General features: G+C 46.4%; 1 protein-coding gene across 11 annotated transcripts in view; it reads left to right on the forward strand.

Annotated features, from left to right (window-relative positions):
* ANKS1A (ankyrin repeat and sterile alpha motif domain containing 1A) overlaps positions 1-19680 on the forward strand; it is a 110448-nt gene that overhangs the window by 36046 nt on the left and 54722 nt on the right. For all 11 annotated transcript variants that reach the window (XR_012046153.1, XM_072886253.1, XM_072886254.1 and 8 more), the window contains 8 exons: positions 1145-1441; positions 2124-2199; positions 2498-2599; positions 3905-4000; positions 4101-4297; positions 6169-6261; positions 10196-10313; positions 17297-17868. Coding sequence is in view for 10 of the 11 variants with exons in the window: in XM_072886253.1 (XP_072742354.1) it covers positions 1145-1441; positions 2124-2199; positions 2498-2599; positions 3905-4000; positions 4101-4297; positions 6169-6261; positions 10196-10313; positions 17297-17868 (1551 nt within the window). In the remaining variant the exon portion in view is untranslated. The remainder of the gene's footprint in view (positions 1-1144; positions 1442-2123; positions 2200-2497; positions 2600-3904; positions 4001-4100; positions 4298-6168; positions 6262-10195; positions 10314-17296; positions 17869-19680) is intronic.

Here is a 19680-nt window from a genome sequence, read left to right on the forward strand (position 1 = left end):
AACTCCATCAAGACAAGTACATTCTCTGTTTTTTTAAATGGGAACTGTTTTTAAAATGACAAATTCAATCATGATTCTTTTGGCTAAACTTGAAGTGTGTAACAGTTTGTACTAAAGATTTTGGGTTAAATTGTTAGATAAGTATTTGTTTCTAAAGTCCTTAAACAGAAATCCCTCTGTGTATAACACACAGTAGTAAAACTAGAAACTTGAGGTGAATTTAATTTGAGAAAAGGCTCTTCTAAATCTGGTAATGTTCCTATTTTGCACCTGCAAGTGAAATGTGTTAGGTTGCTTGTCTTTCAGTGCTTTGCATTGCTGATTTTTAACCTGACAGATGCTGCATGCATTAATTGGATCTGGCTTTCACTGTGGAGGTGTTCTCGTGTCCCTTAGACATCTCTTCCCTCAGTTGACCCGAGACCTTGACTACAAGGGCTTGTTAGTGGAGTGATCTAATCGCACTGCTTTCTAATTCACAATCTGCATGTAACTTCATGCACCCTTTCTCTAAACCAGCCAGCTTGCGAGCTTCAGAATTGCAAAGGTGGAATGACTGTTATAATCAGGATAAGTAGGATTTGAAACAATTGAAGTTTAAATCTAAAATGATGACGATTAAGCTACAGCAGATAGGCAAACTGCAGCATGAATTCTATCATATATTGCAGCCTTTTATTTTTATGGCACCCCAGAGTGTGGGATGCTGCCAACAGATAACAGACTGCTTTCCCCAAGTGCTAGCAGGATTAATGGGAGTCCAGATACAGCTCGACAATCCCTTAAACTTTAGCATGGTCCCTTGATTTTGGCCTCAGTGCTTCGAAAGCAGGCTATTCCATATATAGCACCTATTGCCTGTAGAGCAAATTTCCCATATCTGAGTAAAGCTTATTGTTCTGAATGTTTTTGAAGCTTTTACTGGGTGGGTCGGTGGTTGAGTTCACGAGGGGATGTCTGTGCCTGGTAAATGGCTAGTGAGACGGTGAAAACATTGCTCCAGGCTCTGTTTCAAACTGGGCTCTCTGCTTCCCGACTGCTTTTTTTTGTCTTGTTTTTGCATTTAAACTTCAATGGTTTGAGCGAGGCACGGAGCAGCTCTGTTCTCCCCCGTTCTGACGCGCTGGCGTTTGTGACCCCCCAGAACAACGACAACGAGACGGCGCTGCACTGCGCCGCGCAGTACGGCCACACAGAGGTGGTGAAGGTCCTTCTGGAGGAGCTGACCGACCCCACCATGCGCAATAACAAGTTTGAGACTCCTCTGGACCTGGCTGCGCTCTATGGGAGGCTGGAAGTCGTGAAGATGCTCTTGAACGCTCACCCCAATCTTTTAAGCTGCAACACTAAGAAACACACTCCCCTGCACTTGGCAGCTAGGAATGGTCACAAAACTGTAGTCCACGTCCTCCTGGATGCTGGCATGGATAGCAACTATCAGGTATCTAGTGTGTCGGTGTGTGAAGGGCTGGTCTGCTGGGCGGTGGAAAACCCCTGTGGTCATGATACAGAGAGCTCCTCCTAACCCTCCTCCCGGAGGGATCATTTATGAAAGATGAGCGACAGCTTTATTTTCCTCTGGGCTGTTTATTCAGCTCTTGGTTGCTCTGAGAAGCTGCTCAGAGGGATTCTGGCGCCGTGCATGCTTCACGCCTGCTTGGTAGTCGGACAAAGAGCCCCAGACAGATAGCGAGGGAGAGGGGGGAAAAAAGCCCTTTCGCCTAAGCTGTTCTGCCCCGCAAAACCATGAGCTCTTGATAGCAATGGAGGCAAACTGTTTCCCTTCCTATCAAGCCACTTGTGAATATGCTGTTTTCACAGCAATAGCTTGTATGTAGTGGTCTTGTCTTTCCTTTTCAGGACATGACCTCTTGCTAAGCTGTAGAGGGTCCTTTCTTGGTCTCTAACCTGTGCCTTCATGTCTCTCTGAAGTGACCATCCCATTTTCCATTCCAAATTCTCAACATTGTAGTAATATTGATAGTTTGTCCTCAGTTGTAGATATTGTTGCCCACACTTTGTATATGATGCCGTATATTTATTGCTTCTGTAACCTTCTAAAACATGCCTCCATCACCATTCCCCACTGTCTAGCTTCATGCTATTTTCCATTTAATTTGCAGACTGAAAAAGGCAGTGCTTTGCACGAAGCTGCTTTGTTTGGCAAGACAGATGTGGTACAAATATTGCTGGCTGCAGGTGAGAGAATGTTCCCCTTTTGAAGCAATAACATGGTGATCCCTTCACCCAGAGCTTGAGGAAAGCCCTTTATAGTGGCAGCATGTTTCTCCAACCAGCTGTTGAACTGTTGTTCCTTGGAGAGGGTGATAGGAGAGGTTCTCTCTTGGTGTTTGGATTTAAATCTGCCTCTCTAGAGCATTTTTTAGCTTCCCCCTGCAATGATCACAAATGTAAGCTCTAACTTGATTAAAGGTGTGAATTTGCATATAGTTTGAAAATATTCCTGCTTTTGCCTTCTCTACACCTATTGCCATAGGTATTGATGTGAACATAAAGGATAACAGAGGCCTGACAGCTCTGGACATTGTGAGAGAACTGCCTTCTCAGAAAAGCCAACACATAGCAGCTCTCATCGAAGGTAAGTGGTGTAGCTCTGTGCGTGGGCAGGAGGGGAAAGTTTGGGGGGATAATTGTGCCAGTGCAAGTACAGGATTTTGTTCTCTAGTCCTGGAAAGTGCTGAAAGCAAAGCAGCCTCAGGCCAGGTCCCTCAATGAGAGTCTTACAGGTGTTGGAAGGAGTGATGCTTAAATGCTCGGGTGAACTGTCTTCAGAGCAAGTGTTTGCAGGGGCACTTCCAGGGGGGGATTTAGGGGGATTAGCTCCTTTGCTGAAGGAGTGTGGCATGACTTTTACAGTTTAAATGGGCTTAATTGAGCTTTGTTTAACTCACTTTAGAAGTTAATTAAAATTAAGGATAGCCTAAATCTGCTTGCAGAATGCAAAGTAATAGCTTTAGAAATGGTTTTGGATTAACTATCCTTTATGTGTCTGTGTAGGCAAATAGTCGTCCACGGATCTTACAACCTACTCTTCACTTCATTGTGAAGCTTGGGCATGGCTTTTGTAGATGAGATGTACAGAAACGGCCTTGATTACTTGTGGTTTATAAAGGAGCTTGGCCCATTGTGTCTGTCCAAGTTAGGGAATGAAATGTGGCATCTTAGCTAAATTCATACCTTGTAATTAGGCTGTCTCAATTTCCTCTCAGCTGTGGGGAGAAAGATCAGAAGCGTATGCAACTGGTGTGCATTATTCATGCTTAGCATTTGAGTGCTTTACAGGTTCAAAGCACTCTGCAGACTTTTAATTAAGCTTTGCCTGTGAGGCTAGTAGGTATTATCTCTATTCTGAAATTGAAGACAAAGATGAGCTTTAAAACTAAAGTTCTTGCAGGTAAATGCTGTTAGTTTGCGCCCGTGAGCGAGCTAGCTGCATGAGATGTTGCTGTCTGACTATATTCATGTAAGCTTAAGGTTTCTGGCTCTGCCTGTGGTTGGGGGACCACAGATAGAATTGGTTTCTCTGCTGTTTTACGACTCTAGAAGAGCAGACTGCATCTGTTTAGTGATGTAGCTTGTGTCTACAACATGAAGTAATCTGCTCCGTGACATTATGTCCATACAGGAGCTTTGCAGCTTTCTGATTAAAGACTCTGTAAAGGTTCAAAGAACCATCCTTAACCTTGTGCATGTGATTAAAGAGGCCGCCTGCTTCTATTTTGGGATCTGAGCTGCAAGTTTTAATAATGTACTTTGGTTATTTTTTGGAGACTTAATAAGCTGACAGTTGGCCTTCCATCCACAAGGGAGGAAGTACCGTATGCTGAAGTGGACATAAAACTAGATTGACATAAACTGACCCTGTCGCCCCACCTCATTGCAGATTACACGATTGGGAAGAAAAGTGCCAAAGCTGCAGAGAAGACTGTTCAAGCACCGCTTGCTCCAGCCACTGATCCTGTGTGCTGGATATCTCAGGGTAGGCTTCTGTGCAACACAGCGCTCCTTTTCCTGCAAGTGCTGACTTTCCGGGGGCAGAAGCCTCGAGTGATGCTCTTGTGTCTCTCTCCCTCTCGCAGGTGATGTGGAGAAAGCAGTTACGGAACTGATCATAGATTTTGACGTGAACCCAGAAAAGGAGAGCCCGTATGAAGCTTTATACAATGCAACGTCCTGCCACTCCCTGGACAGCCTTGCCAGCGGGAGATCTTCAGATCGAGAGTCTGTGAATAAGGAAGCGGAATCAACTGGTCTCAAAGCAGCAGGAGTCAGGCCTGTATGTAGTTGTGTGTGTTCATCTCTGCTTGCCTTAGAGGGATAGGTAACTTATCTCCGTTTTCATGATTTTGCAGCAGGCTGCCAATCCCCCAGCTTGAGGAAACCTTTAAACCCATCCCTGACATTGATTAGAGCAGGCAGGTACCTCTCCTTTTTCACTGGCCTGTTCACATAACCTCCGTTGCAGTGCCCACGAGTAGCCACTTCTACGTGCCTGATTTTCACCTAACGTTGCATCCTTCTGTTTTCTGGCAGTTGAATACTGGTACCCGTGAATTTTGGTTTGTCAGGACATTGCACTTAGCTGAAGGGCTAACTTATTGTCTAGAAGAAAGCTTTGGAAACTTTTGTGTGGAGTATTTTTCTCATCTGTCTTGCTTTCTGCTTTGCCCAAGAGAAGGGTCTCAAGAAATTATCTTTAATAATATCCTGTTGGAAACTAGTTGGCAGTGGAAACGTGTTTTTTGTGTATTACTTGCAGAGATCTGTAGAGGGTACTCGAGGCTTTACAAGGTAGTGCAAAGCTCCTGGAACTGTCTCCAAAGAAGTCTTCCTCACCTTCTGTTAGTTGCATCTGCTGCCCCCTTAGCAATTGGTGGCAACGCTGCTATGGGGCAGATGGGATGCTGGCCTTGCAGCATGCTGTGTCAGCTTCAGGGTTTGTTTTCTAGTTGGTTTTACAAAGCCTGCTCCATGGATGTATTTTTGGACAAAAGGCAAAGCAGCAATGAACAATTAAACTGCTGGTGGTACTGTAACCATGCTTTCTCTCTCCGCAAAGAGGTGCATCCTTTTTCCTGTACTATTAGCAAATACCGTAGAAATGAGACAAAAGCTTTAGAAGACTGGTATTTCAGCCAGATCTCTCTTTAGGATATGCAGTACAAGATGCGCTATCCTGTTACTAACTACATCTTGGTGGCTTATATCCGTCTATGTGCTGTCCTGCGTTGATAATATCTGATGTGAAATAAGCTCAGGTCTATCACAAATAAGAAAAGACGAGAGGCTGGACTGCAGTGAAAAGGGAGAAGAAAGAGGGATGTGCTCCAGGAGCTTGCTGGAGTTTCTCCCAAGACTTGCTTGAGTTTTTTGGGGCGAGTGGTTCACCTCTGCCGTCTTTCCCTTTGCCATTAGATGGAGCTGTTGCAGGGCAGGAGATGACCTGGAGATGTGTTCAGCTCTGCATGGAGACGAGGCAGCGCAGCTCTAACCGCCCACAGGCAGTCTTGGGATATTTGAGGAATGCAGTGCAGCATTGTGTCTCGATCTCTAGGGTTTTTCACTTTAGAAGGTGCCTCTGGAATCACTTATTCCTGTTACTATTTCATTAAGAGACAAGCGATGAGTCTTCCCTTTCTACCCATTTGCATGAGGTCATTGCTGACCTTCACTGTGAAGTGCTATGCCATTGAGATTACCAGTCTGGGTCTGAATGAACTGGCTTAAGTAATGAAGCAATAAACCTGTGTACACAGCACCTTCCACCCGAGCGGTTTTATTCTCTTGAAAGCATAGTTGGTGCTCACGTGGGTCTGAGCTGGCCTTGTGCAGTGTTACCGCTGCGGAGCAGCAGTGGGTGGTCTGTGTTATCAATAGCAGTCCATCCACAGGACTGCAGTACGGTGAATCTGCAGAAAGGGCTCTCTGTCTGAATAGGTATCCTGCTGGAGAGGAGGAAGAGGAGGAGGAAAGGCAGCAACCATTGCCAAACTCTGTGCTGTTAGGACTGAACTTGTACTCCACCCAGGTTAATTTGAGGAGGTCCTTACCATGCAGCATTCACAGCAGCATGGATGTAGTGTTGGTGGAAGCAGAAGGGGATGTGCTTTAACACAACGCAGTTGACAGTGGTCTTCTAAACCGCAGAGAGAACGTCCACCCCCGCCTGCCAAGCCTCCGCCTGATGAGGAGGAGGATCAGCATGTGGAGAAGAAGATAGGCCACGGTGCTTCCTGTGAGGTACGTGGGACTTGATCTGGGATGTTTTATACGAATGTGGTTTAAAGAACAGTTGTAATAATTTGGGAGGAGCCAACTAGGATATTACCTCCCTTGCAAGTCGGGTTGTGAATGTGAAGTTTTCTTTCACTCCGGCATTGCTGCTGTCACTTGCCATGGGAACTTCCTTAGTGCGGTTCTTCCAGGGCACCTCCGTGTTGACCTTCAGCCTTACTTTCCTATTCTTGGCTGGGAATTCCCTTAGGAAGAGATTTTTCTGAATCACGTTGCAGTGTGGACTGTTGCCCACTTGTAATGATCCCACCAAATGCATCTTCACTTGAGACTGAAACCCAGAGGGCCGTCGCTTCCTGCTTCCTCTTAGCTTCCAGCTGTGGAGGAGACGTGTGGGCTTGTGGGTCCCACTGACGTGAACGGAGATCAGGAGCTTGAATTCAGCTGAGAATCTGGCCCAACATATGTTAAAGCTGTCTTCTGCAGAGGTCAATGCGTGTGAGCTGCTTTTTGATGGAACTAAAGCTCTCCCATCCTGCATTCTTGCTCCTGGGCTTCCTATTGCTCATTTTTATTCACCTGCCTGTGAACCTCAGATGTGAGGGCTCTCTGGGAGACCTGCGTATGGGGGTGTGTGAAACCACAAATGTGTCTTGGCAACTTCTGCTGACACCCAGGAAAAATCTTCAAAGCAAAACCAAATCTTGTGGAGTTCCTTGCTTTTCCAACTAGGTTCCTTGCCTTTCCAGTAGGTTGTATGTAAAAGAAGTGGAGTGTGTGCTGTCTCTAGCTGTCAGAACAGACTCCAGTTCACCAGATGCTTTGCTTTGAATGTGTTGATCTGCTGAATTTCCTACAATGCATAAATGCGATCTGCTTTCTGAAGTATGTCAAATCTACACGAGACATGAGTAAACATTATTTGCTTTAATAGAACTGACTTTTTATAGAGAGAGTGAAGCTCCAAACACTGCATAAACAGTAAAATTGAAATGTGAAACTGTGGACTGATCTCTCCACTGCTGTTAAAATGGTTTTGCAGTGTGTGATAACCAGTCCCGTGGCCGGCTCTGAGCAGAGGAGAGCTGGGTAGCAGGTCATAGCATAATTGGAAAGCAGAACTTGTTTATGATGATAAACACGAGGGAAAGAAACGTGCATTGACTGCTCCTGCTGAGATATCTTGCCATATTTAATTATAAAACACCTGCTGTGTTGTCCTGCCATTAACAGCTTTGGAAACATGATCCATTAAAGGAAATCTTGCTGGCAAATAGACTTGTATGCAAAGTGACTCGCTGGGGAGATCTTGATTTGCAGTCAATTTCATTGATATAACTTACAGGCAGTGTGTCTCGCTGCCTGGAAATGACCTTCTAGATGTTCCGATAAGGCAGTTTGGGGTCTGATTCTTTTTCTTTGCTTGCTACTTCTGGGGTGCTCTGCTTTTCTGATTCTTGCCCATTATCTGCCATCTCAGTACATGTTCTCTCTGGGTTGGGCAGGCGTGAACAGGAATACGCTTAGGGAATGCCATAAACATCTCGGAGCAGCATCCTGATCTGCCATCCTCCAGACCTGCTCTCACATTAGAGCCAGGACAGTTAGTCATTGAATATTTCTGGGGTTGGGCCAAACTCTAGTTTCAAAAGTAGTCTTTTTATTCCATTGCCAAGATGGGGCTATCAGTCAAAGCAGATGTGCATAAACAAGAAACTTTTAACTTTCATCATAGAAAAACATTAGCACAAACAGGCAAAAGAGCTGATTGTTTGGAGGTGCTTAAGTGCTTTCTTTCACTATCTGCAGAAACCTTCTGGGTTTGTAGCTGAGTAAGAGTCTGCATTGTCAAATTAAACTTCAGTTCCATTTGTTTACTACTCATCTCCAAAAGGGAAGTGCAGACAAAAGACACGGTGCCATGATTGTTCCAGCAGTTTGGTCTGCAGTTCTGGTGGGGGAGGAGAGAGAAACGAGATGAGTTGGCCTTTAAAAAGTCTTTCAAAGTCCACTGCTGTGGATTAAGTACACTTTAAAGAGCATGCTCATTATTAACAACATCTTATTTTTGGGCTTTGATAAGAGTGAGTATTTATACATGCTAACCAACAAAGATGAATTGGAAGAAAGTTTTATTTGATTTTTGTTACTCCTGGTTGCAGAGCCTACAGAGCAAGCACGGTTCTCCAACAAATAATGGTCTTCATTTTGAGTGAGTTTGAACCTGAAACTCTATTTAAACCTTGGAAGGATGAGAGGGGGAGAAAATGAAGTGTAACCAGGCGTATAAACACATGCAGAAAAGTTTACAAAGCAAAAGCTGGGAATTGTGTGCTGGTAGGGAGCTACTGCCTTCGAACGCGTTCAGTGCACTTGAAAGAGGACAGCACAATAATCATCATCTGCAGGAGTCTTAGGAGTATACTAATGCCTGGCTTGAGGTCCAGGCTACAACTGTTATGACAGGCTGCTGCTGTGCAGTATTTTTCCAAGATCTCTGGCGAGGGCCTGTTACCTACTGTTATGGTCTGATGTTTTTGTGCCACCATCTGGTCAGAAGTTTTTTTTCCTTAATTTGCTCATTATGAGCTCCTTCACCTGAAAAGGAGCAGGTCTGCTTGACAGCTCATGCTTGAAGCAGGTAGAATAAACACTTTCTTTGCTGGACATGGCCCGTTTCCTCCCATTGAGAAAGTTGATTTAAAAGCCAGCTGGGCTTATGCAGGAACAGTACACAGATGCAGGACTCTGGTCTGTGCTGCTGACTCCTGGGTGTCTTTCCAAGACTCCCTAAGCCTCCAGAGGTCCTGGCTAGACTGCAGTCAGGTAGGTACCTATCTGCCCTTGAGGCAACTCCGATGCTTTCACTTTGGGGAAGAAATTGGAGGTGATGCTTAGTCCGCTGTCTAGACAGCGGCAGTTCCAGGAGCCTGCGAGCAGTATGAGAGCCCTCCTTGGGAGGATGTTTTGTTCGGACCTGTTCTTCCCTGTCTTGGCTGCAAGTAAGGATCACTTGCTTTCTGGCTTGGGTTTGGCCCCACCACGGTTGGCTGTAGGCACACATGGCTCCTGGGACAGGGTTGCATCAACCTGCCAGGGTCTGGCCAGGAGATGGTGCTGAAAGGCAGCTGACCATGCAGGCAGGGTGCCTTGAAGCCCAGTGTAGCCCCACTAGCACTGGGATGGCCTGTGTGGGTCTCTAAGGATGTTGAATGCCTGTCAGCCTTGGCGTTGAGGTAGACCAACATGTGCGAGTCTGCAGCAAAGACTCATTTGGATCCTGCACCAAGACCGCATCCCTGCACATGGATGGTGGCTTTCCAGAGCAGCTTGCTGGAGGGTCTGCGAGTATTACAAACAAGCTCTAATCAGAGGCTTTTGGGGTTTTAAATAAGCACAGTCACTGTTGCGCATCCTGAGGTTAAACTGAGTTTATACAGTGTTGTCTGAGGGCTCTTTAGTCCTAAATATGCTGCGCATCCTGAGGTTAGAAATGCTAGATCTGAGACTTCTGAGGTGGTGGCAGGGATTTGGGCTTTTGGTTTTTTTTTTTCAGCCATGTCCTAATAGAGCCAGCAACTAAATAGTGAGTGACGATGCAAATTCCAATAGCAACAGTAAGTCTGAGTTGGGATGAACAGGAATAACTGTCTCAGCTCTTTTCCCCCCTCCAGGCTGAATGCAGACCTTGTGCAGTGAATCGGTTGGTCAGTGCTAAAAAGCTGTCAGCAACCTTAAATACTAGAAAACAAAGGGGGTTTGGGTGGGTTTTTTGAGCGTGGGGGGGAAGGGAGCATTACATTTTGGATCACACTCCGCTGCGAAGGTGTTGCCTCTGCCAATTCCTTGCTTAAACCATGGCATAAAGAGGCCTTGTGCTTTATTGCCGGGATAAATAGCATTGCTTTGTGGAGCACTACATTATGCTCTTTTTCATTAGGCCTCTGTTGCACGAGGAAAGAGCAGGGGAAGTGGAGCTGAGGAAGAGGAACACCCTTACGAGCTGTTGCTTACAGCAGAAACTAAGAAGCCAGTTGCGGTGGATAGGAAAACAAAAGGTAAGTGACCATCCAAAAAGCAGAGCTGTTTGCTTGGATGCATTTAAGGAAAATATAGAGGGCAGAGAGTAACTGGAACAATTAAACTCTTTGTTGGGTGGGGCGGCTGGGGTCTGGATTGCAATTGTTTTGTTTCCTGGTAATCTTCACTTTTATAAAGGGGAGATCTAAACGTTCCTGTACAAAATGTACACAGAGGAAAAGCAACTCCGCTATTTTGACAACTAAGAGATTGCGAGGACCTACTCTGTTAACTTAGCAAATAAGCAAAGCTTGTGCACAGTCAAGTAAATGCAGAGGGGTGGAAGGCTGTGCCATGTTGTTACAAGGGAGATGAACCAATGCAAGCATTTAAATGAGCCGTATTCTCCATCCAGCTGAACTTGAAGACCTGCTGGCGTTGCATGTTTATATCAGCAGATGATTGGCCCTGCTATCCTGGTCTTAAAATCAACATCCCACTGTGTATTAAAGCTAATTTGAGATGTAAACTAACAAAGGAGGAAAACAAACATGTGTAGAGCAAGCCCCTCTCTGGATCTGACTGAAAATCCACTATATAGGCAGGTTAAGTATCAAACTAGGCTCTCTTCCCCAGAGGGACTTTTGTGCTTTACAGAGGAGCTGGGAACACCTTGTCTCTTGTGTTTGGCTGTTGCTGGGCTTTTTGGCTTTCCTTCAACAACAACAAAAGATTTGTTTAGAGGAAAAACATCTCTTGCTTTATTCAAAAGTCCTGAGTAGGAATTTGGAAGGATTTAGTTTGGATTTTAAACCTGGAAACCATCTCACTTTGAGGATGAACAGAAGATAATGAGGACTCAATGGGATGCCTCACTGACTGCCCTGTAAGACCTGCAGCTTATTTTTTTCCTTCTTGCAGCATGATAGCTTTCATTCCTTGAGTCCTGCCGCACTCCTAGCTTGTATAGAGTGGCACAAGAGGTCATTGTTTTCCCACCCGCATTTGCCAAAGCCACTTGCTGCCGGAGGCAAAGTTAGGATGCTTTTCAGGTTGGTGCTTTGCGGTCTCGGCCAGGAATAGTCCTCGGGCGACAGCCATTGAACCAGAAGCTTTCAGGCTATCTTTTCAGTGTGCACCTATTGCTGGTTATTCAAGTGCGAGCTATTCCTGACTGCTTTGCTCCTTTCTCTGGCTACTCTGTCTAGGTTTAATTAATATGAATGAAGGTGTGTTGTAATTACGTGTCAGATTAAAATAAAATCTCAAAGTAATGCATCTGCTTGTTCTTGATGCAAATCCCTTCCCCTAGACACCTGAAGACCTTGGTACTGCAGGCCGTCTCACCCCATTTCATGGAGAGGTTGCAAGAAGCAACCTATTAAGGTTGCTTAGCCTATTAAGGATCCAGAGCAGGGTCCTGTCTCTTAATGTACAGCTAGAAAGATAATAGCTGTGACTTCAGGGTTTGCAGCCCGTGGAAAGTGTTACTGTGTTTATAACAAACCTAGAGCCCTTTCCATAGTTGTAGCAGGAGAAATCCAAGGATGCGGTTGAGTTTTCTCATCTTCCAGGACTTGTCTGCTCTTTTAAATGCAACTAGCACTATGACCAATGTGGTGTGGAGCCTTCAGTCTGGTGGAGGTGAAGAGCTGCTTCTAGGGGGAAGGGGCCTGGCCAATGTATTTCTCATCTGTTGCATTTCTTAAGCTTGCCAGGGCCATCTCCCATTGCTCTTCATGGTGGACCTGGAGAAAGGGACACGATTGTTTGTCCCCCTTCTCCAGAGGGTACCAGCTGTTTTCCAAAACATCTCGGGGTGATCCCTGTGGCCTGACTGCGTGCGTGGCAGTGGCCCCAGCTGGCAGCTCTCCCTATACTGCAGGAGCAGCTGAGCTTTGACCGGGCCCCATGCCATCCTTCACCTGCTGCCGGTCCTCCCGGGGACTTCAGGCTTCTCAACCCCAGTAGGAAATGAGGCACTGACTATTTTTCTCTTGTTTGGCACTGACCGTTTTTGTGTTGTTCATCCTTGCTTTCTGTTACAGCATTACAGGTTGCTTCTTTCTGCACACGAGTTTCATAACTGCTCTGGAAGTGTGGATCAGCTTTGAAATCTGCTTTATTACACAGGGAACAAAAGGAAACGTTTCCAGCTTTCTCAGCAGTTGGGGTCAGATGCCAGAAGGGCATGGGGAAGCAGGCATAGCTTGAGTATGAAACGTAAGGTATATGCCGATGAGAGGAGGGAAAGAGGCATAAGGAGTAGCAGAGTTGTTTTGGCAAAAAGTTAAACAAGGGCCGTGTGAGGGACTGAAGCCTTAACTGGGGTGTTGGAGAACTTTCCCACCTCTGGATCAGAAGGGTCCTGGAGCATCAAAGGCAGCAGCTCAATCCCAAGACAAGGAACAGCCTGAAGCATGGCTTTGAATTGCTTTTGGCCCTCGATCTAAGAGGCTGGGCTTCTAGATGTTACTTGATGAGTTCTGGAGGAGCCTTTGGTCAGAAGAGGACTCTGATTCTTGCGGGCTATTGAGAAGGGCTTTTCAGGGCAGCTGAAAGGCTGAATTTCAGGCACGCTGTTTTTAATGGTGCCTTTCATATGTGATAGCTGCCTTTGTTCCTCTTGCTGCAAGTTGTCTTGTATCCAGTGACTAGATGAATGTGGTATTATCCGCTTGGCTTTGGTTGCCTTTTGTGTATGTTACAGCAGTTTGCTGTCACATGCTGGAGCACTGGGAAAAGTTGGCCTAATGTTTTGGGCAGAGTATCAGAAGTGGTTTGAGCCAAATGCTTTCCCATCCCCTTTGGTAAGGAAACTACGTGCAATCGCATGCATGAAGTCAGGGCATTCAGACCTTGTAACGGGACTTGTAAATAGGCCAAGAGTGGCGAACTGACCGGGAGGAGACTGTACAGCTCCTGCTGCGTTCAGAGAGACCTGGTGGAGGATGAATGCAGAAAATACTTCTGAGTTTTGATGTCTGTCTTGCTTCTCAGGAGAGTCATCCACAAGTGCTGTCAGCAGTAACCAGCTGCAGGTAGGACTGACTTGGTTCCTTCTGACGGTTATTAAAAACTGGTATTTGTTGAGGTTCTGCTGTGCTGCTTCCACAGGAAGCCCAGCTTGAAGTCCCTACTTTTGCCCCTCTTCCTGCTAGGGTTTTTCTTTATGGTTGTATAGGCTCAACCACATGTATGGCTGTGCTCTAAACCAAGTATCTGACCCAATGATAAGAGACAAAAACATGCTGCTGAGAGATTTAAAGAAAATACCTTTTCACAGAGCCACAGTATGGCTACAGAAGCAGTGGGATGGGTATCACTGAAGGGGATCTATGGGGACACATGGGCATTGCAAACAAAGGTTGAAAGGGACGGAAACCTCTTGGCTTGCCGTGAGATGAATGATAGTGTAGAACCACAGCCTGCATGCCCTCCCGTGGTTTTATCATGGCTGGACGACAGATCCTTTTCCCATTCTCAGGACCAAACCTGCATTTCTGCTGTCATGATATATTTAGAAGCTTCTGTGCAGAGTCACAGTAGTGATCTCTCTGAGCAACTAGGGCAGTGTTTTACTGCCCTTTGTTAAAAGGGAATAGAGGAGGGAGTACAAATGAGCATAAGTTCAGGTAGCTTTTGGAGGATAAACTCTGTCCAAAATGGCTGAGCTTGATGAGACTAGCACAGGAGCGTACTGTACATTTCTGGGTTTGACGTGCAGTACCTCGCTGTGTAAATGAGCCTTTGTTTTCGTTTTACTGCAGTTGAAGGTTATTTTTGCACCTCTAAAGTAGCACCCTAAAGGCCAGCTTCCCTCTCTTCTCTGACCTTCTGTGCCATGGGAGATAGATTTGCATGCTCCTCACTTGACAAATTCTGGCATGACGTGGCATGAGGAACCTTTTCTATATGAAAGCTAGAGGCTAGCATATGCTCTTGCTAGTTTTAAGGGTGGGGAGCTCGAGCAAAAAGCAGCTGCAATAACAGCTTCATTCTCCTAATCCAGGGGCACGAAACAAATCCTGCTGATGATATATAGGGAAAGAAATTCGATCGAGGCAGGGCGGTTGCAGCCTAGCGTTACGAGTTTAGGGAAGTGCTTCGTATCTGGAATCATCAGGCTGCTGGCAGGGAAGCTCTTAATTGAATCCTCCCTGGGAAGCAGACAGTCTGTACCCAGAAAGGGGTTCCTGTTCCCTTTAGGTGTTGGAAGTTCCTCCTGTTGGTGAAACCTGCAGCAGGCATTGGCTGAAGAAGTCAGGACCAGTCAGATGCCTGTGCTTGGGTGTAAAATGAGCTAAGGGAGTTGGACACAAGTCCCTGTGTTAAGGACGACTCCCTTTCTGAGTTAAAAGGTGTAACTGGAGGAGGATGCTTTCAAATCCCTTGAAGTGCAGCAGATGGATAGAACTGGGGTCTCTCTGCTTTTCTAGCACCTAAATATTTTTTTTCCCATTCTCCAAATTCACTACGCCCTTGAAGAATGAATACTGCTCATCTCTTTGCCATGACAAAAGTGATCAGCACATCAGCTGAATCATGTCAGTAACCTATCTCAAAAAGGCACACCTTCCCGAGATGGCCAGGGGTTGTTCTGGCCTCTCCGCTAGCCCTCCTGAGGCACCTTTAGTTGAAACACCAAAAGGTAAGGCCTGGGGAACCCTCGGTGTTCCTGCTGTGTGCACCTCAATGATAAAAAGGAGCGAGATGACCCTTTCCTTCCTACATTAGTTCTTCAGTCTGCAGTTTTCAGGGCAGGCTCTGAAGTGTCTCCTTCAAGATGTTCCTCACATCTTCTGAGCAAGTGCTGTTGCCCTTGCTTCATCCCTTCCTTCCCTGGCAGCTGCCTCGTATTTCAAAGTCCTTCATCGGCTCAAGGATGAATGGGCGGCTGTGATTTCTGTTCAACAGGAGCCCTTTTGTGAGTCTCTGGGGTGGGATTTGGAGCACTTTGTTCTGGCTGGACCCAAGTGTTCCAGCATGTGGCATAAACTTTCACCAGCCGCCTCTCTGCCTTCAGCAGAAATGTCAGTAAAGGTTAAGCTGGGGTATGGAAGAAGTTATTTCCAAGGAAGGAAAGAGGTTGAGAAGAAAAGCTGTTGAATTTGCAGAAGTTGTTCCCTCCCCATCAGGTTAATGTGACTGTCCTATCAATGCTGTGGCCCTCTTACCAGGTCGGTAGCTTTTTCTTACTAATACCAGTCTGTCCTATGAAGGAAGCATGTCTGATGTCTTCTAAGGTTTGTCTCCAGCATTACAGCTTCATAACTTTATGCAAAGTAAGTGAACATAGTCTGGTCTTGAGATCTTCTGATCGGGTGCCGCTGTTGGCACTCCCCAGCCAGTGTTAGGAAGGGTGCTGGTGACAGGACCTGCCCACAGGGGATGTGCCTCCCCCTTGGCAACTTCAGCTGCAGAACTTGTGGTTTATGTGCCCATGCAAGACAATCAACAACTACTTCATTGTCCTGGAATCTTTAACTCATAGGATCCAGAATGAACTAAGCCCTCGCATCACTTGATCCCAGCGAGAAGCGAGGTCTGCCGGCACGCTGCCCTGGCAGTTAACCTCCGTTCAGGCTTTTGCTGTTCCTGACTCAGCTGCCAACTGAGCAAGCTGCTTTTAGCCTTTCTGTGGAGTAAACAAATGCCTGCGAGAGGGACTAGCTTACGCTCATCAAACACAGAGTGCATGAGACCCCAGGACCTAAAGCGGCTTGCAAAGACAAATGACTCATTCAGTCCTTTCCTGCCTCATTTCTGGTGTGAGGACAGACCACCAAACCAGATGGGTGTTAGTGTTTGAAAATGACCTGGTCAAGCCTAGTGCTGGAAAGGATGCTTGGGGGGAAGGAGTTGGTCTCACTGTTGTTGTTACTAGGCTGCTTTTAGTTAAAGATAAGTGAAATTCATTTGTGTATTTTGCCCTCACTGAGATTAGGATTCCTTTGCCTTGGCTTCCGAGAGCTGCTGTCTTGCAAAGCAAGCAATTTCCTCTTCACATCTGAACATCCTCCTTGCACTTTAGAGCCACATTATCAGGGTGCTTTGCCTTAATGCTCCTTTGCAGTGTAGTTTTTTGGTCCTTGGGCCGAAGAGTGTTTCTTCAGCACTAAATGGAAGTGGTTAAAATTTGCAAGCAATTATGGGCAGGTATAGGAATCGTGGGTAAACAGAAGTTATACTTAGCTTTACAAAGTTTTGCTTTTGCAGTTCGAATGTGTGTAATGTGACCAAGGTGAGTAACACGTATGTCTGTGCACATGCTTGGCCATTGGGATCAGGCAATTATTCATGATTTATGCAGGACCCTGGTACCTGATATTTAAGATATTGGTGCAGGAGTAGCTGAGTAAGTGTCATATTTCTGGGACAGCCGGTGCTCCACGCAGCTCGCTGCGTTAGTAGATCAGACCATTCTGCATTCAGTGGTTCACTTGCAAGAAGGAGACTTTTTGATCAAGTTTTTTATTGCATAAACTGTTTCTTTCTCTCCCCTGAGTAAGGAGGAGAGGTTAAACTCGGAAACCACTAGGGAGGAAAGCAGTGGTTTTTTTGGGGAACGGATTTTGGAACTTGCAGGTTGATTACAGTCCAGAAGTTTTCCCACCCTGCAGCTCGTGCCAAGAGCAGGGAACGCTGCTCTAAATAACACTTTGGCCTTTACGGAAATGTATCACATGTTCCAGGAGCCTCCGTCTCTGCTTCTCCTACCTCACTTGCTCTCTCTGCAGGATATAGTTAGCGCTTCTCTTAACCTTATATAGCAAGGCCTGATAGTTAGTGTTAACAGGAATAAAACAACAAGGAGAACTGCCAGATTGCATAAATCAGGCCAGTGTTTGGAATTTCATAAATGCCATGACTTTGGGTACAAGTTAAGCACGCAGAACAATACTGAACTGTTCTCTCTATCTCTCCCTCCCTTGCTGAGGGAGGGCAGGGGGAGAGCTGGAATTTTGCTGCTTCTTCCATGTTTTTAATTTCCCCCCTCCCTGTTTTCATCCCCTCGAAGACCACAGGAGGAGCAGTGGCAGCCGCAGCCAGGACTCTGCCGACAGCCAGGACATCCAGGTTCCAGAGCAGTTTTCAGGGTTGCTTCACGGTTCTTCCCCGATCTGTGAGATAAGTGAGGACCCTTTCAGGCTCGTTTCCTCCACGGAGAAAGGAGGCACGGAAGCTACAAGCCACCCACCTGCTATGCAGCTGGAGGATGCTGACTTACCTGCCTCTGGATCAGTACGGACCAGCTCTCCAGACCAAAACCAGCAAGTGGTCTACGCAACCGTCCAGCACACGCACGTCAACCGGGCGGATCCTGAAACTGTAGTCACGCCCCACGTGCTACAGCACCCCGGCGGTGCTGAGGAAGAGGGGGACAGAGCTGTGGGCAGAGCCCACCCGGGGAGCAAGCCCAAAGCCGAGCTTAAACTCAGCCGCAGCTTGTCCAAATCGGACTCTGATCTTCTGACCTGCTCTCCGACAGAGGACGATGCCATGGGGAGCCGGAGCGAATCGCTCTCGAACTGCAGCACTGGGAAGAAGAGGCTGGAGAAGTCGCCGTCCTTTGCTTCGGAGTGGGATGAGGTAAGGCTTAAGAGCTGCTGTGCCAGGAATGAATCTGTACAGCATGAGCTCCTCTCTACTGCACTGGCCTCCGGAGGGGGTCCTGGGTGGTTTTCACTGCTTTTACTAACTCTCACATCACATTAACAGGCAAATGCTCACTTGTAACTCCTTCAGGTGTTTAATACCAAAAGATAGGCTTAACTGGAGGGGGGGGGGGGAAGCAGAATTGCAAGAAGTGAGTTTCAAAGTTTTTAAGTTGCTCAAATACAGGACTTGATTTCTTTTAGGCAAGCCAGATAAGTTTTTACATCCCCAAAATGAGGGAGAGTTGATAACAGCGCTGCTCACAAATCTTTATGTTGACCTCCTCTTTCCAATTCTTCCCCCGTGGACTCTCCCAGCATCCAGAGATGTTTTGTTTCTGGGTCCCTGATGCTGGAGGGGGTGGTAAGCAGTGTCCTGGGTTCATGGGGATGGAGGAAAGAGAGTAATTGGGCTGGGTTTTGTGTATTTAATAGCTCCCGCTTTCCTCTTCACGTATTTATTTGAGGCTTGTTAGAAGTCACTTTATTATAGTACAGGAGGCCCATGGATAGTTAAATATTTCATGCTCAGAAAGTTGGCCCTAGTGAACCACTCAGGCAAGATTAAGTGTCCCTCTGAAATTCAGCACCGCAGCATTACTGAAACATTCTTTGGAGGTGATTCTCTGCTGGTAGAGCAGCAGCGCTGCAGAAGAGATAAGCTCAGATGAACTGCTCTTTGTACACTGAAAGGAAATAAAACCCCTGGCATGGTGCTGGGGGTGTGGAGCTGTGTGTGCCGGGCATGTAGACTTGTGGGTCGGCTGTGCGCCTGCTCGCCTGTCCTCTGTGCGCCGACTGATGCTCAGCTGCCTCTCTGGTCCCAACTCAGAGATAAAATCATCTTTTTGTGGAAGAGGGACATATTCAAAGATGCTAAAAGCAAAGTGGGAATCTCTCCTCAGTACGAGCCCAGCTTGCAGTTCATACTCTCACTCCCTGCAGTTTTAGGGTTGCCAAATATACCTAATTTCCTCTATAGCTGTTTTGGTTGTAGAGGCTTTGCTGTTAATCACCTGGGTCAGCTGTACTGTGACTGTGAGTGAAAGATTCTGCAGCAGGAGGATTATTTGAAAGAACCAGATAATTTTCACTGTGCTTTTCATGCCTAACTGAACTGTTTACAGCAAATACTGAAAGGGAAGGAGCCCTTGGCTTTAGTGCTGCACGACTTCACTGGTAGCAGAGGTCAAGTGTTGGTGTGCCTGTCCTTCCTCTGCTCAGAGGAATGAGCCCCGCAGATCTGCTTCCCTGCTTGTAAACAAAAAGCATCATTTCCACCCAGTGTCAGCCTAACAAGCCCCAAGAGGAAAATCTGCTTTTCCTTCCCATTATGTTTAGCTGAGGAAATCAAGAAAGAATGTGAAAAATTCACATCTGTCTACAATGGGGCAGGCCTAGCTTAAAAAAATGTGTACTATCAAAACCTGATGATGTTATTTGTCTTCCTGGTTTCTGGTGTACTTTGAACATTCTGTGGAATTGCTTTAATCTGGTAGTGGCATCCTGTGGCCAGAGCACTGATTTGCCTTGGGGTCTCATGGCTGTCACAGACCAGCTTGAATGATTCTGGACAAAGGTTTCTCCTCTCTGCCTCAGTTTCCCCATCTGTGAGATGGCGATAGCCTCTTTTTGCAGAATGTTTTTGTTCCCACTGAAAAACACTGTGTGAGGTTAAATATTCTCATAGGAAGGGGGACAAGCCAGGAGCTGGTGATTCGCTGCCTTTACCTTGATTTGCTCTCAT

Source organism: Ciconia boyciana, chromosome 23 (assembly GCF_034638445.1).
Source record: "Ciconia boyciana chromosome 23, ASM3463844v1, whole genome shotgun sequence".
Lineage (NCBI taxonomy): Eukaryota > Metazoa > Chordata > Aves > Ciconiiformes > Ciconiidae > Ciconia > Ciconia boyciana.